This window comes from Idiotropiscis lumnitzeri, chromosome 10 (assembly GCF_059441095.1).
Source record: "Idiotropiscis lumnitzeri isolate Australia: NSW breed Sydney's pygmy pipehorse chromosome 10, RoL_Ilum_1.0, whole genome shotgun sequence".
Taxonomy (NCBI): Eukaryota; Metazoa; Chordata; class Actinopteri; order Syngnathiformes; family Syngnathidae; genus Idiotropiscis; species Idiotropiscis lumnitzeri.
In genome coordinates, this window is record NC_142400.1 from 6,646,809 (window position 1) to 6,673,792 (window position 26,984).

Consider the following 26,984-nt stretch of genomic DNA (forward strand, 5'->3'; position numbering starts at 1 on the left):
TATAATTTTTACTAGTTAATGAAGGAATCATTTATAAGAAACTCTCTAAAGGTTATTGCTTTATAAAATTGTATGTGGAAACCAAGCATGACAACCCTAAAAGATAAAAAAAAAAGATAATTTTACAAGACTTGAAAGCAGGTATGCAATTTAATAATGCTTTTTTTAAGGAACTAATTTAGATTTGGGATTTTCTTACTGCAGTTTGAAAACTACTAAATTACAAATTTCTTACAAATTGCAAATTTTTATTAAAGATCACAATATATTACATAACACATAAGAAGCGTTTTTTAATACCAAAATTGAACTTGGTTGTGTAAAAACACGCATAAATGTATTTCTTTTAAAAAAAATAATACTATAGTGTTGCCATTTTAGGCAAAGGTTCATACAACCTCCTCAATGTAAACTGCTGTCATTTTTTTTTCTTTTTAAACAAAATATCACACAATAAATGTATTGAAACTGAAACTGCTGAGAAACATTGTTGCGCAAACGTGACTTCAAATACATACTTTGTATTTCTATATACGTATTTTTTTCATTCATGTCAGAATTGTTGATTGTTTTATTTTATTTATATATTTTTTAATTTTGCCAAATATAATCTTTTAATTTCTGGTCTTACTTTTGAATGTGGAAAATTCAAAAATTGAAAATCATATCTGTAGGGCTTCAAGGAGCTTTTTTTTGTGTTATATTTTGCCTCCAAATATTATACGATAAAATATTACTGTATTAATAACATGTACGATAGACATCAAAGGTCGTGGCGTTGTTTCGGAACACAATGAAGAATCACACATGTGGACATTAAATATAAATACTTTTATAATATACAAATTGTACAGCTGCAGCGGCGGCGGTGAGCAATAATAACAACGTTGATGGACGGGACAGCAAACATAAAGAATACTTGAACACCATCACTGGCATGTTAGCTTTTCATACACAAACAGGCAACTGGAATGATGAAATATTCAAACGTCTCCTTCCTGTTGGCAAACTAAACAAATAAAACACCATTACCCACAATCCCTAGGGTGGGGCTAGTCTCAGAGGTCTCTTATCGGGCAACGAAAGCGTTCCGCTGGTCTCGTGACGGAAACGTTTGTCAAGGTTACGACCGTGCGTGTCAGTCCGAAAGGAATGTTAAGACAAATAAACCTCTATCATGTGACCTTGATGATGTCACTTGAGAGGGGAGGGAAGGCCAAACGAGGATGTTGCCGATAAACAAGAAAAAACAAACATCAGTGAAATCCATGAATATAAATGGATACCCCGAGGGAATATTGACAACTTCTGATTCGATATGACAAGATATCGACATCGCAAAGTACCGGATCATAATTTGTCACGATCCGGTACCGATACACCAGCATGACATATGGATCATTGATCGTCTGTTGAATACCCGTAGTGTCCAATCTGTAACGTACGCGTACGGTCAACGATGGACATTTAAACAATAACATGTTAGTTGGCATGAGAATATTCTTAAGTTCAAAATGGCAACGTTTGATTTTGTCGTTGCCGAATGCTGAAATTGCCGTTATTGTCGTGGAATGCCGGTAAAACGACCGTTTTCATAAGATCAGCGTCAAATCTGAAAAACCGTGCTTAAGATTCCTCTCATCACCAAATCTATTTCTTTGATTCTCTTGATTATTGCTTGATTGCCATCTCATGATGTTAACGTTTAAAATATAGTGCTGATGTCGATTTTTGTTTTTTGTTCCAAATTTCACCTAAACCGACGAACCCCCGCATAGAGTGGAAAGAAAACTCCATGAGCTCTGTGCCTCTGAAGAGCTCCGTCATTTGCATAAATCATTGTAAAACATGTCATAAAACATTCCATTAAAAGCCAAGAGCAGTCAAAAGCCCTCCACCGGTGAGAGAATGTTCTTCACATCTTGGAACACAATTAGAGTGCTTTGCTCCACTGGAGAAGAAAAAGAAAAAAAAAAAAAAAAATCAATCCGATGACCAAACGTGACCCTTGAACCCAGGCTGCCATTAAGTATGACCTCACACTTTGCCGTCGGCAAGGGCGCAGTTTAAAACCAAGAAACCCCCGGAAGGTAGCTTGAAGCATCTTGCGCTCGTTACGGGCAGGCAAGCAGGCAACTCACCATCAGAAAAACTTGAAATTCATATTTAAAATGTGGACTGCCCTCGTCCAACACTCCAGTGATGTCACCTTCAAAACACGGAAAAAACAAGCATCACTAATGCGTCGCAAATATATAATTCTAAAAAACCCAATTGCGAAATACAACATTAAAAATCGGTTTAATTTACGCAGATCGAATTTGGTAGCAATCGGAAAAAAAAAAATCGTCAGTAAGAATTTGAACCAAAAGTCTGGAATTTGGAGACTTTTTGTGAGTCTACTCTTAATGGACAAGGTTACCAAATTGAATTTTGGCAAGGGGATACATTTTTAACGAGTTTGATGAAAATATCTTTGGGATGAGCCCCTAAAATGTCTGCTTCAAATCAAAATTCCAGACCTCCTGCGTCTTTTCCATCACGGGCTCTTGACAACATTTTCAGACCGGGAGTAACAACGTGGATTCGTAAATTGAAATATTATTGAAAAAGCATTCTTGATGCGTCATATAGCTTTGTGGGGAAATGACGAAAATCACAATTCTTCAAATCGGTGGCACTCATCTTTGGAACTTACGCGGTCTAAATTTGAGTAGTTTGTCTTTGAAGGACCCTCCAAAATGACCCATCGGTTGACCGCTTCTAACCAATGACTTTCCTTTTTAAGCATTTTTATTTATTTTTTTTCGGAGGTCAACCTGTGATTTCAACAAATTTCTTGTTGCTAAGTGAAATTGGCTTTCGGAGCTAAATTGAGAAAATTCAAGTTTGTCTGTACAGATCTCTGGAAACGAAACCTAAACTGGTCACTTCAAAATAAAATAGCAGAATGCCTGTGTCGCTTGAAATTTTTTTTTTTTTTTTTTTTTTGCGGGAGGTGGCAAAAAAGATGAATTATCAAAACATTGCAAGTGTTGCTAAGCTGCGCAATTTTTTCAGCTTTTTTTTTTTTTTTGCATTTGGGAAAGCCCTCCAAGAGGTAATTAAAAAAAAAAACTAAAGTCAAGACAATTAGGCTCATTAAGGCTAAGCTAGTCTCACATGTGTTTGGCTCTACACAAAAACAGCACCAGACAAATCTTTGCAACATGTGGACACCACACGAGCAAACAACAACGCATCGAGCTCGGTGGAATTGGAACATTGAAACAACAAAACAATCAAAGCAGAAAAAACAAAATCATTCAGTTCACATTAAAGCGTCAACTGTGTGATGTGTGACATCCGAAAGTTATTTGTCGAGGTACCCGGGGTGCACATTATTGTCAACAGCGCCCCCGGCTAAGTGAAAGTGAAGCCCTCCCTCTCGGGGTGTAAGAAATTCATGATTCCTGACCGATGTCCCGCTGACAAAAGCCATTAGCGACTTAATGATCAAGCCGTGTAGCGGACGTGCCCACCTCTCACCTTGGCGACCCACCCGCAGTCCAGCCTTTCGCCGCACAACGCCACCAAATGCCACCTCACGACTCACTGATTGTTACAAACAACACCCGCTGAGGGAGCGCTCACATAGCCGGAGTTAAAAGCCACGCTAACGGCCATTACTTTAAAAACGAGCCAATTCATTTGGAGTTTGTGGTGGCTCGATTCACAACCAGGCGGTTTCACGGCATGAATGCATTCCAGAATTTTTTTAAATGTATTTTTATCTATTTTTTTTTTTTTTAAGGTGGTTCTCAAGTGAATTTTTGGGAAAATATGTCAGACGCGCTTTACGAATGGCGTACAATAAGCTAGTTTGCGCAGTGGCGCGAGAATTTGTCAGTTAGCGTCCTGCTTAATGTTTTTCATTTGATCGTTTCATATTTGTGGCCTGAGACTTAAGAGACTTCAGTCCAAAATTTGGCTTACTCGGTCAATATAGGACAAGGCAAGGCAGCTTTACTTGGATAGCGCATTTCATGGACAAGCTAACTCAATGTGTAGGAACAGAAATTCGTTATGAACTTAGAACGGCGTGTTTACCGAAGGCAGAACCTTTTAAGTCACACAATTGATAATTGGACCACAATTTAAATACTTACTGTAACATCGCCTTCCGAATCCATATACACGGATCCGATATTAATTATTTTCATACCCATATTTGCTGTACTTATGATTTTAGGTTAGTTCGGTTCAACTTCGGCACGATCGGACCGAAATTCAGGTCACCCAGCAGCCTAACGGCTCCCTGCGTTTGAAATCACCGCACAGCTAAGACACCACAAATGCAAAAAACGCTAACCTTCATCCCGCAGCTAACGGTCCGGCTGACGAATAGCCGCAAACTTGACGACAAACACGGAGTGGGAATACATCCTCAAAGGTAAAAGCTACATTGGATTGCCATGAATTTGCTCGTTGGGAACATTCTGTCTGCAAGGTGAGTGTAGGCCTCAACGCTGTATCGTTCCAAAGATGTCTTGACGCTACTTTGGATTGCCTGTCGCAAACAAATCCCTCCGCCGGTAGTGGCCTTTTAGTCAAGGCAACTTCAGGTCGTCGGAACTGAAGGAATCAGAAGTCTTTTCTGTCGTTAGGCGGTCAGTAGTATGACGGAGGTTGCCCGTTGTTTTTTGTCCTTGACCTTAGGGTCGTCATCTCTTTGGATGCTTGGCCAAGAAGCAAGTGGAGATCGACGGGAGTCCCAAAATCAGTTTTTCGATGGACATCAGTCTTGTCGGTCTAAGTCGAGTCCGAGTATCTTCATTCGGTTCCGTCGGGTCCTCCAAGGGTACATGGTACATTCACAACGTGCGGTGATACAGCAGCCGGTGGATGAAAGATGGTGAGGCGCCAAGTCCCGAAAATGTACGGTGTCAACCCTGTGTTGAGTTTAAGGTTTTGGAGGTAGGGTTTCCACAAGTCTCGGCTATTCTTGTAGGATTTCGTTTGGCGTTGCGGTCTGTGAATCTGACACGATCCCCTTGTCCTTGACGTCGAGGCCGACGGAGTCTTCAATCTTGCATTGGTTCTGGTCCGGTTTTTCCTGATTTTCATCCTGGTCCGTTTCTAGGCCGTTTTCCACGAAAGCTTCAACTTCCTGCTTGTCCGCAAGCTCGTCCTCGTTTTTGTCGGCAGAGGTAGTTTCGACGGCTTCCTGGGCATCTGTCGATTCCTCTTCGTCATGTTCAGATGTTTCCTTTTCGACCTCTTCTACTACTTCCTCTTTTGTCTGGACGGTCTCAACCTTGACGGTGCTCATACCTTCAATCTTTCCATCTTGCTCGTCCGGTTTCTCGTTCTCACCATTCCTCGCCTCATCGTCCTCATTTCCAACATTTTCTCTGTGATTGGAAACTTTCACGTCTTTCCCCGCTTTAGGTTTTGTCTTCCTATCTTTGTTTTTCATGCCATTTTTGTTGGCCTTGCCGCGAGGTTTGAAGATCAGTTTCTGCAAAATGGGAAGTTTGTATTAGCGTGGCAACATTCGACACAATACGGGAGATGAAGAAAATACAGACACTACTGTCTTTTGAAAGAGATTTGACGGGCGAGGTCAGTGGAGTGAAATAATCATCTCAAGGTGACGAGTGCAGAGAAACAGACAGGAAATGTGGTTGACCGGTGCTATCTCCTAAATCTTTGGCCCATTAACCGCGTTATGTTATTCCACTCACGGCAAAGGTTTGCTTCGAGGGTTATCACTACTATTCGGGGGTCATCGACAAAAAAAAACGTCCATCTCGACTTCTGTAAACATTTCGCCCACTTCCGAGGAATTCACCATTACCTTCACAGAGAGGCCATTGTGTTTGGCGTAAATGGGAAAAAAACACCAGTGAGGAAACGGCCACGGAGATATGACATCGGCAGAGTAAGTCATGAGTAAAAAAAAGTGATCTTGTGTACCTTGGATTCCTTCTGCTTTCGGCTCAAGACGGGTCGCTGCAGGAAAACAATCTGTTTGGTCGCCAGACTGCCGTCGCTGCAGAGGACACAAGAACAGAAACTTTCTTGGTGTGCATCAATTGTTTTTGTTATCCGACGGCGGATTGGTGTGTTGAGGCCTTCAGATCTACGTCACCAAACTACCGGGTTGCGGACCGGTGCCCAAGCGATTTGGTAAAAGTCGAAAATCTGGAGCATTTGGTTGTGCCTCTGTATATACAGATCGTATTGGACACATGATACAAAGTTAAAAAAAAAAAAAAAAAAAACGTATACCCACAAGCTTGCAAAAACACATCTTTGGCCAAATAATGGGACAGAAGAAGAGCCGACAGCAGGGGTATCGAACTCAAATAGTAAAAAAAAAACTAAAACTAAACCTTAAAGCCGCGGGACAGCACTTAATATTTTAAAAACAATATAAATGCAGATTTTTTATTATTTTTTTTTATTATAAGTGGTTTTATTAATGCAATACAATGTTTACTTTTTAAAATGACTATTATCATTTGGAATGTAAAATGGTCTAGTAGTCATTTGGAATCGCCCCGCGGACCAAATCTAATTAAACCGCGGGCCAAATTTGGCCCCTGGGCCAGAGTTTGACACCTGTGGCCTACAGCTTCCAAGAAAACAAACACAGCCTTTGAGACAATATCAGGAGTCCTAATTAAAGAACTTGTTTTATTGCGAAAGGGGATTGGAACCTGCAGCTCTGTGCACCAAATGCCTTGAAACTTTGTTTCTATGCTGGCAGTCAAAATAATGAGTCACTTGACACCGGTTCAGGGTCCAAAAAGACGAGATCGTTGGTTTAAAAGTACAGACACCAAGTACAAATAAATGCCGAGTAACATAACGTGCAAGGAGTGATCCCCCCAAAAAAATTCTCCTGTCATCGTCGATGTGAATCAGTTTTGGACGATTCCTGCCATTTGGAGTATTGTAGCAAGATAAACTCGGGTCCTGTCTGGATTTGAGACTCTTGATAAGCAGGTGACTTGACGGCCGCTCTTATCCGCCGGTTTCGCTGAACCGGGGCCCTCTTAACTGCCGTCATTCGTCAACGCCACTTTCACGACGCCGACGTGTTGTTTTTGAGCGTCTTCTTTCCGACGTAACAAAAGCTTCTATCGCTTCCACACGGGCCCGTGCCAGGTTTTGGGTCGGCGCCTCTCTATGATCCTGCTCCTTTTCATTCTTTCGTTCTGCCGCTCTCATTAACGAGACGTCTGCTCTGTTTTTTTTTTTTTAAATAAATGGAACGCGACAGGCTGATGTTGACAGCTTTATTGTTTTCTTCTGCTCGATAGCTTTCATGTTCCATCCTCCCCGTTTTGGGCTAAAACGGAGCCGTCCACATCACCCACGAATAAGAGCTGCGGATCAGCAACACAAAAAGCCCCGCTACAAATCTTCCCTTTCGCAACATGAAATACATGCAAGACTTCTTCTATAAACCACCCAAAAAGCCCCACAAAACATCTCTTTTTCCATTAGCGGTCTCCTCGCACAGGCGGTCTCGGTGAGCTATTTTCTGGGTTGTCAAGAAATGCCGGACGGCTTCCTGGGGAATCAAAGGCGAAAAAGCGAGCGCGCTTTCCCAGCGGAAACTTCAGTCCGGCTTGTTGAGGAAATGACAGACCTTTGTGCGCTCCGAAGACTTCACGTTGACACACTAGTGAATAGATCCGGAGGTGGTAGCATATAAATGCAACATGGAAGAAGGCTTCAAAGAAAAAAAAAAAAATCCAATGCAAAGTCACCAAAAAAAGGTTCCTTTCCCAGTAGCACCTAGAAAGAGAAATCAATGCCTTCATTCCATCTCGGCTAGATCGTTATAATGCACTTTATTTTTGGGAGTCAGCCAGTCCTCCATCAAGCATTTCCAGTTGCTGCAAAATGCTGCTGTTCGTCTCCTGAAAGGAGCTCGGAAGAGGGAGTCTTCACTGGTGTATTTTAGAGTTCATTTGAAGATACTTCAATTTGTCTTCCAATTTTTAAACGGCACTCTGAGCTCCTCCATCCTTACGCAGCTGCCCCGGTGCCTTTGGTCTGCCGACCAGGTGGAGTTTTCAAATCTTCAGATTTTCTGACTGAAAAAAATGATCTATTACATCGAGTTTTCAGTAAGAACGGCTTCACAGGCCGATATGTTCAAGCACGATGATGCCAAGCTTTACACTCCTAACACTTCTTCACTGCTTGTCAAACCGACATAAATTACGTATCAATTTAAAAGCTCCTGTGGTATTGACTGACATCAGGTCGACTGGGCTACTTGATCTTTCTTGTCGTCATAATGAGCTTTTGTTTCGTCTATGCAATCATCAATCGAACAAGGCTTTTGTGTGTCTATGATTTATTTTATTTATTTTTATTTATTTTTTTAATTAGGCGACCAATGAGAAATGACTTCATGCCTCCAAAATGTAATCACCAGCGACACTAATTGAACGCAACCAAGGCGAGACGAGCGTCTGGGTTAATGTTGCGCGGAGACGCCACCCAAGCTACTCTCCATTTCAGATGAGAACCCCAAAAAAAAAAAAAAAAAACCCATTTGCAGACACGTTGTTTCAATGAGCGAGCGAGCAGTAGCCGCCGCACAAACAAGCCTAATGAGTAGCGGTGTGAAATGTATCATCAAACTGTTTGCAGGCTGGGTGAGAAATAAGCTGCTTGTTGTACTCGATCTAGGCCGGCTTGATTAATTAGCCTTGTTGCGTTGCGGCGTGCAGGCAATTTGCGTGGAAAAGGGGGGGTGGGATGGGGCGCGGGGGGTGCTTTGTGAGATAACGAATCAGTTGCAAAAGTGGAAAAGAAAAACACTCGGTCAGTGTGCGTGATGGAAATATGGAACACTTCTCAGCATTAGTGGGAGCCATCGCAGCTTTTTGTCACGGGAAATATGGACTGACTGGACTGTTTTATGAACTGTTTACAACAGACTGGGTGGAAATAAAAAAAAAACAAAAACAAAAAAAAACAGTGCATGCTGTTGGTGGGTTTATACTGAAATATTGCTGCTATGATATCATCCTTACAGATGATAAAATCCATTTCCAGGTTTTTTATATTTTTAAGACATTTATAATCAGAGGTTTTATATGCAGGTTTGCCTATTGAGATAATTAGATGCGTGGCGACAGTTGCTTCGAACATAGAAGTCTCAAGTGGTAAACCGCACACTTTCGTCGAGGTTACACACAGGAAGGTTTTGATGGGCGGTGTAAAAAAAAAAAAAAAAAAAAAAGGATTCAACACTGACATTGCAGAGAATCATCTCATTCGAAGGCAAGAAGCCGACAGACAGGAATTGTAAGCTCTGGTGAGTTTTCATTTAGGCGTTAGAAGCTTTCGCACATGATGCTTATGTCACCAAGTTCCTCCTCTTAACCAAAAGCGGATGTCGCCGTCGCAGCCACGAGCGACGTGTCAGTGCGGGCTCAGCCGAGAAAGCGTTTCCGCGCGGAGATTTTCCTGTGACGGGCGGCAGCTGCTCTGCTTTAAAAGTTACTGAGAAGCAGATTTAGGTCAACGTCTTAGAGCAGGAAGTTTGTTTGAACCACAACTCAAGACAAGGTGTGCAAGCTGGTTACGTTCCACTTCATACAATTTAGGCCAAGTGACGGTGGAGAGAAATGTCAGGACGGCCACAAACAAGCGTCGAAGGAGATAACCTATTAAGAGTTTTCAAATGTCACACGATGCACGGCACATACTCGGCGAAGTGCTGCGCAATTTGTGTTGCCCTTTTTTCATTTAGTGGCAATGGGACAAACACTTTTGGGAGCGTTTGCCATTAAAGGTTTGAGAAATGGCTAAGACAAGCTTCAAGCAAAAATTGCAGACGTCATGTGTCTTTTAAGATCGTAGCCCGTCTTATCATTCATGTTATTGCAAGCAAGAAACATCACAGGTTTAGGCAACAGACTGCAAAAAAAAAAAAAAAACTGCCCAAAGCACACCACTCACATCTAGCTAACCAGCCATCTGATTGGCTGAGGCTGATAAGCTCCCAGAATGCCTCAGTAGTGTTTCTTTGTTATTTTTATTTCTTTTGGGTATATAGATGGCATGAGAGATGCATGTTTTGTGTTAATTTTATTTCTTTGTTTCCTTTGTTTGCTTGTATGCTGTTCAGTGATATTTATGGTTTTGATTTGAAACCGTGACTCTAAGGAGCGTGGTGACCAGTGACATTCCTCCCCTGACATTGTCAATTAGACGTTTTGCCATGGCATCTCTGATCTGTCTGAGTTGTTACGAACAGCTATCAGCATGGATGCTAGCCTGCGCGAGCTAGCATGATAACATGCACCTCGTAGTGCGGGCATCCAAAATGACTTGTTGAGACGTTTTGGTGAGTCTACCCCTGATAGACACAGCTGCCAAATTTGAAGTTTCTAAATGGTCTGAATTTTCCCCCAATAGAAGGTGGAGTTACTGCGGCCAAACGTCATGGATGATTACCTGTTGGTCTTGATGACTGGTGTTGGCAGCACACAGGTGAGTCTCCAACCGTACAAAGCCAAAGACTGCAGCAGGGGAACGTAATCAGCCTTCACCTGCAAACCCTGCGTGGAAAAGACACACGCGGCTTATTAGCATCAAGCTTCCACCGTGCAACTCTCGCATGTGATTATGCATATCGAGGGCGTCGAGTTGGAATTTGCTGCATTGGTTTGAAAACTGAAATCAAGCAGTGCAGAAAATCCGCGGTTCCTATGAGTCAACATAGCAACGCGCTGAGCTGATGACAAGAGTTTGTCAGCACACCAAGACCTTGAACAAACGGGCTGCTCAGGGAAACTGCTCACTTTGTGGTTTGGTGGTTCATGTCTTGCTGCTTGCTTTTTTTGGGGGGGGGGGGGGGGGGGGTATGAGATGCCTCACGATCAGGCTCTAGCTATACATTTATTTTGGGAAATCATTTTCACTTAAAAACTATGCGCATTCCAAAGGAAGAGCAGAAGTCTCGAGATTTGAAGTTGTCACGTGTGAGATTTAACAGAAGCTTGCAAGAATGAACAGAAGTCTTGGGAAATTTAAAAGAATTTCGTGAGATTTAACCAAAGAAATTTAACAGAATTTTCAGGATATTTTAAAATAAATTCTGGGGGTTTGTAGGTTTCCTCGTATGATGTAACTGAACTTTTGTGTAATTTAGCTGAATTATTATTTATTAAATAATTCAATTTAAATCCAATTTAATTAAAAGACGTGATTTTTTTTTTTAATTTTGCGGGATTCTCACTTCATTTGATATTTCTGATTTATCGGAATTGTAGCGTGATTTGTGGTAGTCTTTCGTGATTTATCGGAATTCTCTTGACATTTGACTTGCGTATAGCGTGATTTTGCTTGTCTGGGAATATTCCAGGCCGTCTCTCTCGTGTGAGATTTGAGTTTATCTTGCGTGATTTAATCCATTTCTTGCAAGATTTGACGTCGTAACGATGAGATTTAGCGAATGTTTTGCGTCATTTGTGCTTGTCTCGTGATTGACTGAGTGGAATTCTCACCAGATATGACTAAGTGGACCTCTCATAAAAATTGAAGAGCTGGCGCAGACTAATTTGCAGAAAACGACAAAAGATGCATCCAACTTTTCAAAGGTCAGACGTGCATTACGGCGTACGTCACCTTTAATCCAACTTTTTAGTGGGCAGAAATGAATTAAATCAAGTAAAATGTGAACATTTTCTAGCCGTCTCATTCGTTTTCATGCAAACGCTTCCTTCTTCACTCTGTGGAATTCTTAATTGAATCCAAGTTCTGAGCAAGCCAAAGTGTATGAGATAAAATCAAATGGCGGCATTTTTCTTGTAAATTGACTGATGCTGAAATGCACGTAGCAAAACGGAATAAAAGGAACTTGTAGCCTCAACGGGAAATGAAGCAAATCAAGTTTGAATTAATGCACTTTGATAAGACAAATAAATGGAAAAAGGTAATGAGGCCCGGAAAACAGACACACACAATAAATGTCAAACATCACAAAGATTTAAATGCAATTGAAACTCATTCAGTGACGTATGAGCCAAACGCAGCCGTGAGGGAAAGCGGAAAAATAAACATAAAAATGTCAGGCAAGAGAAATAAGTGATAAGCAGCAAACGTGTTCGGCAAGTAAACAACTGCACACATTTTGCATTCAGATGTCAACGGCGTTAAACCTTCGCCTCCAGTCAAAAAAAAAAAAAAAAAAAAAAAAAGTCGTCTGTCACAAACCACGTCAAAGTTCAGCTTGTTTTTGCGTTCGTTCGCTCGCGCGCTGCGCCTTCATTTTTATTCATGCGGGAGTTTTGAGTTTCATCGGGTTTTGTTTAAAGATGACACATCTGCTCAGGCTTCTGCAGGTTTGATGTTTTTTTTTTTTAGAGAAACTTTATAAAAAAGCACAACAGAAAATGATTATTTTAATGAAAATGTAAAAGAAGAAAAATATCACCTGGCAATCCAAACATCCAAATGACATTTTTTTTCAATAACTCCCACACACTTTAAACACCTTTTAACTTGAAACACACTTGAAATGATTAAAACATTTATTATAGCAGGGGTGGGCAAACTTTTAGATTGGCGGGCCACAATGGGTTCTCAAATTTGACCGAGGAGCCGATGGATGGAATGTTTTGGTAACCTCACCTCATCGGAGAAAAAAAAAACCAAAACAATAATAATTTGAAATGAACTTGAACAAAAGCATTACAACAAAATATATGTATTTGAAAAATCCCAGTATTTAGAAAATAAAACATTAACAAGGTTTATTCATTCGATTTTTTTTCAAGTTTGTCGGGCCGGATTAAAACGTTTAACGGGCCGCATGTGGCCCAGGGGCCGTAGTTTGCCCACGCCTGTATTAAGTTAATGTATAAAAAAGATTTTTTTGTTTTGTGAATATTTGTACTGACGCCAAACACGTCACCAGCTTGCGTGTGATATCTCAGTTCTGCCTGGCGGAGGTGAGAGAAGAGGCGACCCAGATAGCAGCGGGGCTAATTTGCACCGCCGCTCAACGTGAGAGGTCGCGCTCGGCCTGTCAGCTTTTACCAGTTCGATAAGAAGGAAGGAACAATGCTCGCCAGCAACCACTAAGAGCTTCTTGTAAGGCGAAAACTGGAAAATGGATTAAGGCTCATAAAATCGGGTTGAACATGATATTTTTTTTTTTTTTGGAGGGAAATATTGTGATGGATTTAAAGACATTTTTGGAGCCTTCAAGTTTAAATCAGAGGAGCGCTCCAAGTCAATGAAGAGTAATGCAAGTGGGTTGACAACTAAATAACATGAAACGACAGCGAATATTCTCCAAATTATGAATTTTCAAAGACTTTTTTTCATCCAATATTGGCAACAAAGATGGCCAAAGTTGCGCAACTTTCAAGCAGTGGCCAGACTAAACCGTGCGAAACAGCAGTTTCAGATTGTTCAGGGTACAAATTACCGTAACGTCGATGCTAATTTTTTATTAGCTTGCGGGTGGATTTTCAAATGTTGGAAGAGAAATAAAATAGGAGACTTTTGTTTGATTCATTCATGTGGTTTGGAGGAACATTGTTGCGTTTGACTAAACAATGCGTAACATAAAAAAAAAACAAAAACATGACTTTAGCTATTTCAAGAGGCTGCCGATATAAAAAGCAGTGAACACGAATGTTCCCTGCGTGATCGGCTGCACTTCCACGAATTCGCCAAAGTCGCTATTAGCTCGTTAAGACCGCCAGAGCACCAGCAGACCACAAGCCAAATGGTGGGACAAGGAAACGTCCTTTCTCACTTAGAAAAGTCTAAATTCCATTAGCGAGATAGCATCTGTATACACACACGCACACACACACACACACGCACACACCCCATGTAGTACACACATGGACAAGAAGGCAACCACACAGCTTTTTAAACACACTGGGCAGAAATCCATTTTAACACCAAACCTTTGCTGACGGAAGATATAATCGGGAGCAGATAAGAGCTTGTTTACTGTGACAGACACACACGGACGTGCGTGCGTACGCACATACATAGAGTCAATATGTCAATAAGATGTACTGCATGTTTCATTGTTTCATTCCACAAACAATCGAAGCAATCTTAAAACCAACAAAAGTGGGGAAGAAGATAAAAAAATATATATATATATATATACAAATGTTGCTTTTGTTGCATTAAAGGATGAAAACCCCCCAAGATGTTCAATAGGGTTTTGATCAGGGTTCTTCTTGTTGTTTTTTAACTTTCTTGTTTTGTTTTTTTAGCTGCAATGTTTTGGGGTTTTATCAGATTGGAGGACATCTGAGATGAAGTCATTTTGCACAAATCACAACGTGAATGTACGATATAAACATCAAATTACGAATAAAAAAAAAAGAGCGAAACTTGTCGCAGATAATCAACGACGAGATAATGCACAAATGTGGTTGACTGATGGTCCCAACCAAAATTGCTCTGACACCTGCAAGATTTTTTCAGGCGACAAGAAACACAAGCGAAATCCGACCAAAGTCCCGTCGTTAAAATCAAAATCAACGCGAAAATTGCACTGACGTCAATGACGGTCCACTGCTCCACCACGATGGCGTCGTAGGTGGTGTTGGCTTCGCCCTCGCCGGCTTCCTGGAACACGAAGACGCTTTCCACTGACTTGGGAAGCACATCTGCAAAGAGGAAGGAAGAAAGATGAACAACCAAGAACAAATATAATGGACAAGGATTTTCTCGAGGAAAACCCAATCAATGGGACATAAAAATACGGTTGTAATAATTTTCAAATTTACAGCTTCTAAATGCACGGGTCAATGAAAAATATACCTGCATTTTTCCAGATTTTAGCAGTGACCATTTAGGGTCAGTCTGAACCCATGTAAATGCATTTTTTAAATTTTTTTTTATTTTCGGATACGATGCGGAAAACAGCCGGCTTTGACAGGCGGTGCAAAAAGGGGGTGACCGAGTCACATGATCTCATATATGCTCCAATGCTGATACGTTTCCTCTGCATCACATCCCAGACAGACTGGCCTTCGTGACCCTCGTATATAACCCCCCCCATGTCTCTTGTTATGCCTTTGAAACCTACACACACACACACACACACACACACACACACACACACACGGTCATCCAGGCTGGCCCTGAGTGCTTTCTCATTACTGCCCTGCCATTTCCACACTAATACAGTTTGCCGGAGCCCAGACGCAACACAAGACACTCCACATTTCATTACGAGACCCCAATAATAGTGTTGGGAGGTGGGAGGGGCGGTGCCTGTGGCTGGAGCGACAGGAAGGAGGATAGAAAAGCAGACAGACAGCGAGAGGATTCATATAGATGCCCCCCCCCAAGCCCAAAACCTAATTAGGGCTGGTGCACTCTCAATTGAAGATGTTTCAGACATCTGCTGGCTCGCTCAAATGCAGACATTGTTCACTCCAGACCCCCCCCCCCCCCAAGACCCCCGTTCCATACTATTCAAGCCTCCAGACATGAGCTGTTTTTTTTTTGGTCCTCTACCCATTCTGGAAGAGACCATTCTCTGTCAGCCAATCAACACGCTGCACTGTGTCCTTCATGGACCAAGTGAGGATGGCAAAATTTGCCAAGGACATGTTTTGCACGGGTCTTTAGGCTATACAGGTGGACAACGGGGGAAAGGCTACCCCCCCCCCAAAAAAAAATATGCGAATAGGTGAATTCACCAAACCGTGAAAATGTAGGGGTTCACTAAATATTTAGAAATAAGGAAATAATTACAGTAGATTTAAAAGGAGAACAAAAAAAAAAGAATCTTGAAAAGTTTATTGCACTTATGATAAAAAAAATAAATTAAAAAATTGTTGAGCAGTGATATTTGCTAGTGAAGCACACGCCTATTAATACAAGTTCGACAGTTTTTAATTGGAATCGTCAATTTGCAGGGAAGCCAGCGTGAAAGGGGCATGAGCGAGTTCTGGACGGAGTTCTGCCCGTCTGAGTGACGCATATTTACAGGAGAATGCCGCACCGCTGGGTGAATGCTGATGCATTATGGGTGGTTAATCATCAATAAATGACCATGTGAAATGAAAAATGAAATATATATCATTTTGTGCTCATTAGTGTGCGCGCATTAAAGCTCGGAGACAGCGTGTGACCAGGTCATGTCTGCCCATTTCAAAATGGAGGCCGGGACCGGCGCTGACAGCTCATTTATATTTCACAGAGTGGACAGAATGTGGTAAACGTGGGGGTGTGTGTGTGTGTGAGTGTGTGTGTGTGTGTGTGTGTGTGCCCAGCTGGTAGATAGGCTGGCAATCCTTGTTGCTAGGCAGACTTGGCATGGCCGCGAATAGTAAAGATGGATTCCTTCCTGTATAAGGTCTACAATTGCCTGTAGACTCCAAATGATTACTTAAAAGCACTACTTATGTCCAAATGAAGATTCTCAACTCACTTCAACCTAGTTCGTTGGCAGCAAGGTGCTACCAGATGGCAGCAAACCACGAAGCGCCACTTTTCCGCAAAGCATGGTGGAAAATCAGCAGTTAGCTCTTGACTCACTTCAATAGAGTTCCTTGGCACCCCGCGTGCCATCAGATGGTGACAAAGCACTACTTGTGTCTAAAATAGTTTTATAATCTCACTTGACAGCGACAATGTTTGTCGTTGTGCTTGTAGATGACATCATTCTGATGGCCGTTTCTAATATAATGACCGTTTCAAGTACCTAAAAAATATATTCCATAGTTAATTCAATAATACATCCAAATCGTGATTATTTCCTGCCATAGATGATAATAAAAAAGTAAGCAAGAAGCGCAACAGCGAGAGTAGTGTTTGTGGATGGAGGCTAATCCTTTGCTAGTCCTACACAGCTTGTGATGCGTAACAAAAGGATTAGCTCAGTGCCGGTTGCCTTGTCGGGACATAAATGTTGGCTTCTTTTATTTATTTATTTTTTTTTACTTTGCAGATGTTTGTTACTCGCCTCGATCAGTCTGGATGTCAGCACTCGACACATTGTATTTAAATGAATGTCATTTTTTTTATCGCGATCTTCAACGAAAGCGCACTTGAAGAACATGAAGTTAATGTTAAAGTTATTTTGAAATGTTAATTAAATATGGTAATTTAATTTCAATTTAAGACAATCTGATTATATTATATATTATAATTCATGCTTAATTAAGAAATGTTCAACATGAATTCAATTTTAATTAAAACAATCATTTATAATGTATTAATTTTATTCTAATTTAAAATTAATTAGATTTTCATTTAAAACATTTCATTTTAATCCATTCATTTCATCTTAATTTAATACTTTCATTTAATTTAAATAAAAAATCATTTAAAATGATGAAAACAATTTTAACACATTAAATTAATTGTAATTTAATTACTCTCATTTCATTTTAATACATTCATCATTTTTCATTTGACACATTCATTTATGTTTAACCCATCGAGATGTGGGGATTTGTATGATATTCTGCAATTTATTACAGTCCTTTCTTTAATGGACATTATTCCGGCGGTTTCTTCAAGTACTTGAACGCCTCACAGACTCAATATGTAGAACTTTTTTTACCAGCCATGAATTGGTTGCCGACCAATCGCAGGGCACGCAAATATAATCAACCATCAGAATCACAATCACATTTAGGGACTTTTATGACATTAAAAAAACGCACGTAGGCTGACTTCATTGGCAACGTGTTTGTCGTCTTGGCCCAAATTTAGATTGCTTGGTGGGCCGAGTGTGGCGCGTGTTGAATAGCGGCTCAGACGTGTGTGTGTGTCAAGAAAGAAAAAAAAAAAAAAGAAGGAAAGAAAAAGGCTGCAAATCCTCACAGCAGCTCTGGAGAGAGATTAAGCTATTCGGGTAACAAAAGGCACAGTTCCGTTTCGCACTTCTGCTGTCCCTTCCTTTGGAAACTTCACTCGTGGGGAGGCAGTGGCAGCGTGTGTGCGTGTTTGTGTGTTTGCGTATGAATTTTTAATGCGTTCACTAAATTCAATATGTTTTTATTACCTGCGGCGACAGACAAACACGCACAGATGAAACACACGCATGCGAACAAATGCACACGAACACGCACGCCCAAAAATCACGCGTGCACGCACACGCGCATGAAAACACGCGCAAACCCACACGACAAACACGCGTTGGCAACCCCCCCCCCAAAAAAAACACCACACACATACACGCACACGCACAACAGGACACTCGGACACAAACAGAATCACACGCACACAAAACGCACAGACGTACACTCGAGCACAAACACGTTCAAACCCCGAATAATGCGCGCGCGCAAACACACAAAGGTGACTACACGCACACACGCCGTGCACATGTGTATGCAAACAATGGCCCTAATACGCTCTCTCTCACGCCACGTCACCATGACAACACACGTGTACAAGGAGCACAGGGACACGCGGTGATGCGGCGCACCCACTCTCATGTGTCCCTCTGGAACAAAGCGGATCAAGTGGAAGATGCTGGAACATTTGCTGCTAAAAGGTCACAACTCACAAATCGGGAACTTGGATGTTTGCTAAACACAAGATAATTTATACTTTTTCTCATGGACTAAAAAGTTTTAGCCATTCCTTGACCAAGGTCTTCCCTCTAATTTGAACTCTGCTGCAAACCAAAACAGCAGCACCTAAACTCGTAAATGTCCCTTGGGGGAATGAAAGAGTCATATCTGACTGCACGTTCTATTCACAGCATTAAAAGTGAGCTTATACCTTATACCAGGGGTGGGCAAACTACGGCCCGGGGGCCACATGCGGCCCGTTAGACGTTTTAATCTGGCCCGCCGACCTTGAAAAAAGATTAAATGAATAAACCTTGTTTACGTTTTATTTTCTAAATATTGTGGTTTTTCAAAGACATATATTGTTGTAAGGCTTTTGTTCTCTTTCATTTAAAATTTAAATGTATTTTTTTTTCTCCGATGATGTGAGGTTACCAAAACACTCCATCCATCTCCTCTTGGTCCGGCCCCTCAGTCAAATTTTAGAACCCATTGCGCCAATCAAAAAGTTTGCCCACCCATGCCTTATACCTATACTCTCTCTTCGAAAATAAAAAAAATAAATAGCTATTGACATCGTCAGTGAGTCTGATCAAAATGAAATTAAATGAATTACTCTTGATAACATTAGCTTTTGTTAACTAAAATAACCTTACAATAAACCTCACAGCTATTTTTTTTCAACACAAAATTAAGAAAGCTGATCATTTGTTATCAACTTCATAATCTGTGTTTCCAGACGTTCACTTTGTCAGATGAATGAACAACAACTTGTTTACTCTCACTGCCGTGCCCCCAAAGCCCGCCAAACAACCCAAACAGGAAATAGTTTGGATGCCTGCGAAAAAACTCAGACAACATTGTTTCCCGCCCCACACGCCAACACGACCACCCATTACTTACCGTCAACGTTTCCCAGGTGGAAGTGTCCGTCGACCAGTGAGGCGCCGTTGTTAAAGTGCTGCGTCATGTGATCCAGCCAGTTGGCTTCCACCTCACGGACGTCGTCACCGCCGCCGTTGATGCCGGCGTGAACCCGCAGCGGCACTTTGACCGTGTAGTACTTCACCGTGCCGCCCTCACGCACCGCCGGGTGGTTATACAAAGCCAAAAGTTCAGCCCCTGCGGAGACGAAAGACGGACATGTAACATCTTGCGGTTTTTTAGTTATTCGCGCACGCTATTAAGGGTCAGATGGTCACCTGTGTCATCATGCAACACTTAACTCCACCAAGGAGGTTGTATTGAAAGCTGTTTCTTGGCAAGCAAGCAGAGTGCGGGTATTTATTTATTTTTTGCAGCATAGGGCTAACCTTTTTTCAAGTATTTCAAAATAACAAATAAAATGTTGCGAGAAGACACACAGGCAATGAAATCAGCATCATTCAAATCACAGTTTTCACCAATTAGTGAATGTATTTGTATTTTATTGATTTATTTCTTTTGTCCTTCAGCGTTCCCGCATAGAACATATTAGTTAAGAAAATTAAGAACGTTTTTATTCTAAATTAAATGTGGGCAAACTTTTTGATTGGCGGGCCACAATGGGTTCTAGAATTTGACAGAGGGGCCGGACCAGGAGCAGATGGATGGAGTGTTTTGGTAACTTCACCTCATCTGAGAAAATAAATACATTTAATTTTAAATAAATTATTATTATTTTTTTTTAAAACCACAGTAATAAGAAAATAAAGCATTAACAAGGTTTATTCATTTCATTTTTTTCAAGTTCGGCGGGCCGTCTTAAAACCTTTAACGGGCTGCATGTGGCCCCCGGGCCGTAGTTTGCGCACGCCTGCCTTAACCCAACAAAGGAAGGAAGGACTGAAAAGAAATTGTTTTTCTTCTCTAAATATGCTGAACAGTGCTCTTAAACCAAGGTATGTATCCAATTTTTTATTTTTGGAATACAAGTCCCACGATTCATCAAAACAAACTAAGGACTTTGAAAATGAAAGTTGTATGCATATTTTATCCATTTGGAGATGGACTGGCAGTGTGATTTCAGAGCACAAAAAGAAATAGACTAGTGAGCAGGAAAAGCCTCCTTGAGACTTCCTGATTGGCTGTTGACAGCATCTCCAAATATGGGCACGCTTCCACTGGCGTGCCGTTTTTCGTGCGCGCTGCCTCCGCGGTGCGCACCAGGAACACCAAGTGCAGTGTGAAAAACACTTAGTTCATTCAAACAAAGTAAGAGCTTTGAAAAAAGTTTAAAGCTTAGAGTTGCACATTTTGTTGCCTTAGTTTACTGAATTGTGACCTTAAAAAAACTAAATTGCGATTTTTTTTTTCTTGGGCCCACCCTTAGACTCCAAAGTCACTCGGTTCGTTCAAACAAAGTCAGAACTTTTGTCATGCTGCGACTCTTTGCTCCGTCAGTTCTGCATGATTAGCATATGCTCCACTGGCGCGATATGTGCTGATCTGCAAAAATCCGACCACCCCCCCCCCCTTCCTTTGTCGCTTCCCTCCTCTCCGACCCAAACGTGCGGCGCATTAAAAGCAGCTCGGAATTTCCTGCAATTGTTTTTTTTTTTCCAGGAATGCAGCAAGTTAAGAGGGAGCGTTTACACTGTAAGTTAATTTGCGGCTAGACTGAGTGAATAATGCATTAAAGGCTTTGCCGCCGGCTCGCTGTTTACATCAAGAGGAAGCGTATACATAATGCAGACGGCCTCAGGAGGGAGAATAGAAAAGAGCGCACGTGTCCCCGAATCAAAGACGAGCCAAGCGGGAGATTTTTTTTTTCTCTTACTTTGGTGGGAATATTTCTGCTCTGCTTGCACTCACCGAGGAAAAAAAAAAAAAAGACAAAAGCAGGGTAGCCGAGCGTCGAACAGATGAAGGAGGCGATTAGTGAGAGCACCTGAACCACGGTTGCCCAGATGGACCAGGAGAATGGCAGGCGAGCCAAGACTGGCACGTGCGCGCGCACACACACACACACACGCGCGTACTCGGACCCAAATTTAAACACACCGATGCGCAAGAAAACACACCATCAGTCACCAGCATTCACACAAACAAAACAAAGACATACACACACAAACACTGATGCACACGTTTTGAAACAAACACACACAAAAACATAAGCACACAAACATAAACGAACATATGAACATGAACTCACGTAACAGGACAAACTTAAATAAAACAAAACAAAACAAAAAAAACCACAGATGTGATAATGAGGATGTAGGGTCTCGTTTCCGGTGTCAGCGCGCCGGCAGAGATGAATCATTCATAAGCATTTCCTGTCAAGCGGGTGTGACAGACGCCAACCCCCCCCCCAAATGTTGACATTTCGTCCAGTCACTGCGGAATTCTAACGAGGCGGCAAGCTCAACATTGCAAACCAAGCTGGCCAACGTTCTCCCCAAACGACACCCAGACAAACACATCCGTCTTGGAGGACTTGCCGCGGGTCGCCGGCATCATGTAAGCTGTGTCCCGCGCCTGATACCAAGCGGTAATACCGAGCATTGTCATACATTGTCGGCAAGGACTTCGAGTTATTCACGATAACCACCATCTTGCACGATAGGAAGTTGAAGTTTACGGTCAATTTAAATAAAACAAGAACTACACCTTGTGTATTTAAGTTTCAAAGCAAACATGGTGAAGCGGCACTTAGCTGTTCTGTTGCACGTAAATGGAATAAGTGAAATGTCATTAAAGGGGAAGTCCACCCCAAAATTTTCTTTCCAAAAATATATATTATGCATGCCCACTCGTCTAAACATGGCATCCTGATTGATGTCGCGTTCCTTATTATCTGAGTCAGGCAGTGAAATCCATCCATTTTCAGCAATCTCAGGGGGCGGCCATTTTGTCACTTCTGTCGCCTAAAAATGACATCACAGTTGCTCAGAGCTCAGATAACAACCAGTCATGACTCAGCTTTAAAAAAAAAAAAGGTGAGCCGTGATTGGTCGCTACCGGTCGTTGATTGGACACCCCTTGGTATGAGTGTGAGCACGAATGCTTGTTCGCCTACGCGTGCCCTGCGATTGGCTGGCGACCACTTCAGGGTGTAGCCCCGCCTACTGCCCAAAGACAGCGGGGATAAGTGCCAACACCCCCACGGCCCTTATGAGGACAAGTGGTCCAGATAATGGATGAATGGATGTAATATACTGCCCCCAGGTGGCCATGGCGCACACACCTAATGCGAAGCCTCACCTCACCAGTTATTAATAATCATCACCAAGCAGCGCACCAGAGATAACCAGAACACCTTCACTGATTGTGAGGTTGCGTGGATGATATTGAAAATAAGGTCCGATTTTGAAACGGTGATGCGCCATAAAGAATATGATATCAGATGATGCCCAACCTCCCAGAGTGCAGACTCTCGATGAGCAGATAGTTTACTGTTAAGATGGCGCACGTTTCTTTCTCTACAAGCGCCTCGGCAGCAAATAACATCAATCATTTAGCGGTTCGCAGATAATAAAGACGAAGAAGTTGCCTTCGCCGACCTTCCTCTGAAGACTCGGCGCGTTTTGTGGCTTTTAGAGTCGAAAAATGACAAGTCAGATCCGTGTTTGTGTTCTGAAGCGAAGCACAAATTCGGTTTGGTTATGCATCATCAAATTAAAGTCCTCCACTTCTCTCGTCTTTTCTTCAAGTAGTCTCACACTTCCGCCTCTACACTTCTAGTCCATGCATATATATTTTGTTTTCCTTTGGCTAATCTTCATCGCACCTGCTGATCCGCCCTTGTATGTCACCTTGTTGCTGCCACATCTGAGAGTAGCGTCTCTCTCTCACTCACTCACTCTCTCACTCACTCTCTCACTCACTCTCTCACTCACTCACTCTCTCACTCTCTCACTCTCTCACTCTCTCACTCACTCACTCACTCACTCCCCCCCCCACTCTCTCTCTCTCTCTCTCACCCCCCCCCGCTCCCTCACTCTCTCTCTCACCCCCCCCCCCCCGCTCCCTCACTCTCACTCACTCACCCCTGGGATGCTTTGATCTGGACTGTTCCTTTCAGAATCTTCTCTTCTACTTCACATCCTACCTGTAGGGTAGAACCACTAATAACATTAAACAAAACACCTTCAATTTAAAGTTTCAGCCTCATCACTTCCTCTGAAATTCTTCTCACCTTCAGGACATTCCTAACAACTATAATCTTCTTTTAAGACTACCTGTGGTCCATCCCTCTTCCCAGCTAAACCATGGTTAAATAATCGGAACCCTGCTTTACCAACTTTTCCTGTTCACCTGGATAGTGCCTAAAGAAGTAACGACAATTTAAATACATATTAAGAAAAAATGAAAAAACGTTGTGAATGACATAAAATCAAAATCAAAAGTCAATGCCACACACGGATGGGCATGAAGCAAAAGGACAGAATGATTCAAGCTATTAATGTTCCATTTGTCTCATCTGAGCGAGGGAGCCCTTCAGGGACAGATCAATCTCAGCCTTCCAAGCGTTCCCAGTCATTTCTCGCTTCCTCTCTCTTGCTGTGCCAACACTGGCCGCCACGCTCGGGATTAGCGCCGACAAGCCAGCAGAACCTCGGGGGCGTTGGAGAGGGAGAACGTGGGAACGTGGGAACATGGGAGCTTGGCACGGGGCCTCCCCTTCGCACACCGTCTGGGCTGAGATGAACCAACAAAGATGGAAGCCAGGGGAAGTGCGGCACTCGGGAAGGATCTCATGGCGAGGCTCAGATGGAGACACTGTCATGCCGCGTTATCTCCAAGTCACACCTACATTTGCACTATTTTGCAAAAACTGGAGTTTCTATATGATCCGTTTTATCAAGATGGCGAAGAAGAAGTGGGTGTCTCCATCTGTTCAAACTTGTACATGGCCTTGCCGGATAAACGAGAGACGTAATTCATGTGAGGCCTGCGAGGAACCCGACGAAACAGTTGCGGATTATTTCACAGTCGTCGTCATCGTGCTAATTGGGATTCTGTTGACGATCTTTTTTAAGACGAATGATTGTTTTTGAGAAAGAGGATTTCGTCTTGAGGCGGAGTGTTATTGCGCAATGTTGAGGCAATAGCGGGAAACCGTACCGCTGCACTCGTGTTTACTTCAACAGCCCAAAGATAAGTCAAGATAAGTTAAGGGTCACCAAAATGTGCCGTGTTTGGGGTCCAACCGAGACCGGAACGCCTTGGTATGTTTGGCGAGAGCAGGGTGTTCAAGATACAGCACGGGGGCCATTTAGGGCCCATCATCCATTTTTTAGCGGCCCACGGCATTTACTAAAAATAATTTTTGATATTACCTGCAATGCTATTAAAAAAAGTGAAAAGTGAAAGTGTAACACATTTAAAACTATAAAACTAAGTTCTCTTCATAACATTGAGGAAAATAAAGATAATCTAGTTTCAGAAAGAAAACTTTTCTGCATAGAAACGTGAAACCTGTTTTTTGATTTTTTTTTCAGTTTTGTGTCTGCGGCCCTCGGAGGAAAAAGTTTGGACACCCCTCGGCGAGTGGGCGTTCTCGGACGCTTACTCAAGTTGACTTCCTCCGGCACCCTTTGAAGAGGTGCAATATGGCAAGATCGAAGCTCTAAAACTGTCACACATGACTAATGCGATCATTCTTTCTTAGTAAATCACGATGACCGCCAACATGAAAAACTTGCACTGGCACATGCAATTAAAGTCCCATTCACAGTTGTTTCATGACAAATAAACAGACTGTGAAGGATTTCCATTGCTCTAACGATTTGCGCAATTGTGTCCTTCCCTTTTGACCTTTCACGATCTCAATTACGGCTCGTTAGCGCTTTGTGTGACATCCTTATCGTGATTGTTTGGATTTGTCGGGCAGGATAAAAATGTCCAACATGTCTTTGGGGGTCTACAAGCTGCGCGCAGACTGTTATGATGACCTTTGCCGACCCTCCATGGACCAATTAGTGTAGTGGGTAAAGAGCGGGGAGGCGGTTAAGGGAGGGGGGGGCGTTATTACTTGCAGACACAAACAACATAAACGCTTCTTCTTGGTTTTCTGCGCCATTTAAACTCAAACTGTCTGAAAAGCAGGACCAGGGTGAGGAGTTTAACAGCCATTAGTCTTTTTTTTTGTAGTTCATGACGACATCTAATTATCTGATGGTGGAAGGCCTCCGTAATGTCTTGCTTTGTTGTGGCGTCTACATGAAGGGCACAAGCTGAGAAATCCTCGCTCGATTGTTTTGCGGAGACTCTCTGAAAAGAACTCCAAATTCAAACTATTGATTTTCGTTGTTGTTGTTTTCAGGGAAGTTATTGAAAGGCAGTAACCATGGTGACCACTCACCATAAGTTCTCTGGTGATATCTGCTCCTCTGCGTTGTCTGGGGTGCTCCGTCCTTGTAGTCGTTCTGACACGGCGACGACTCTTCCGTCAGCTCCTCCGATATCGGTGATGAGGCGGCTGAGAATTCCCCGAACCCTCCCGAGTGATTCCCGGAGTTCTCGCACGTGTCCGTTTCCTTTCCTGGACATCCTTGCCGGGCGGGACTGGAGGGGTCCGAGGGGCTGCAACTGCCAAGAGAGCCGAGCACAGAGCTGGGGCTGGAGTGCAGGGACAGCGAGGGGGTGTCTGGTTCTCGGATCATGGTGCAGGGTGCCCCGTAGGGTTCCTGCACGAAGCCCACAAATGTGACACCTTGCTCAGCCGCGTCCTGGATCTGCTGTTGGGAAAAAAAGACATCAGGTCAGTCAGTCATGTTAGCTGCCATTTTAGGGATTATTTTTCTTGAAAAATGGCGGAATAGGAAAACCTGAACTTGTGTTTCACTAGCAGGCACACAAAAATAAAGTTTTAAGAAGCAATGCCAGAAAGGAAACAGGAAGTCTGACATTTTAGTTTGAAGTGGAGATATGAGGGTCATTTCCAGAATCTTTTAACTCATTCATGACCAGCCGAGTAAAAAAAAAAAAAAAATCTTTGACGTCTTGAGCCGTCAATGGTAGTAAATGAGTTAAAGACAAACTGAGGTGGGTGACTGACACACCCCGGGGAATTATTTTTAAAAAATCAGCTAGTTTTAGCTAGCAAATTTGGTAGACTTGTCTATCATGAGCACACCCACCAAAACTTCCCAAGAAGACAAAGCCAAAAACCCACGGCACGCCTGCCATTTCCGTTTGAAGCACCCATTTGGGAGTCATTCCCGGGATCATTTAAGATGGTTACAAAAAGAGTTTTCAAAATTCAGCCCCCCCAAGACTGTTTCATTAAGTAACATGAAATTTGTCTGTCATGAGTAGCCATAAAAAGTCTTACAAAGCCGAGGCCAAAAATGCACAACAAGTCTGCCAATTTGGTTTGAAGCGTCGATTTAAGAGTATTTAAGAGTTTTTGGGGATTCTGCACAAAAAATAATAAAAAAAAAAAAGCTCAAGAAGCCAATCTAAAAACAGACAGAAAGGCTGTCATTTTTATTTGAAGCTACTATTTTCGAGTCACTTTCAGGG

General features: G+C 42.4%; 1 protein-coding gene across 4 annotated transcripts in view; it reads right to left on the bottom strand.

The window, feature by feature from the left end:
- Positions 1–812: 812 nt before the first annotated feature.
- The window catches only part of rftn1b (raftlin, lipid raft linker 1b), a 64,250-nt gene continuing 38,078 nt past the window's right edge, over positions 813–26,984 (bottom strand). For 2 of the 4 annotated variants that reach the window (XM_088307507.1, XM_088307508.1), the window contains exons 5-10: positions 25,822–26,197; positions 19,437–19,655; positions 14,554–14,663; positions 10,474–10,577; positions 5,959–6,034; positions 813–5,500 (exon numbers count right to left, since the gene is read on the bottom strand). In XM_088307507.1, coding sequence (XP_088163633.1) covers positions 4,979–5,500; positions 5,959–6,034; positions 10,474–10,577; positions 14,554–14,663; positions 19,437–19,655; positions 25,822–26,197 — 1,407 coding nt within the window. In that variant the 3' untranslated portion in view covers positions 813–4,978. The remainder of the gene's footprint in view (positions 5,501–5,958; positions 6,035–10,473; positions 10,578–14,553; positions 14,664–19,436; positions 19,656–25,821; positions 26,198–26,984) is intronic. The other 2 variants (XR_015845670.1, XM_088307509.1) reach the window with 2 other exon arrangements.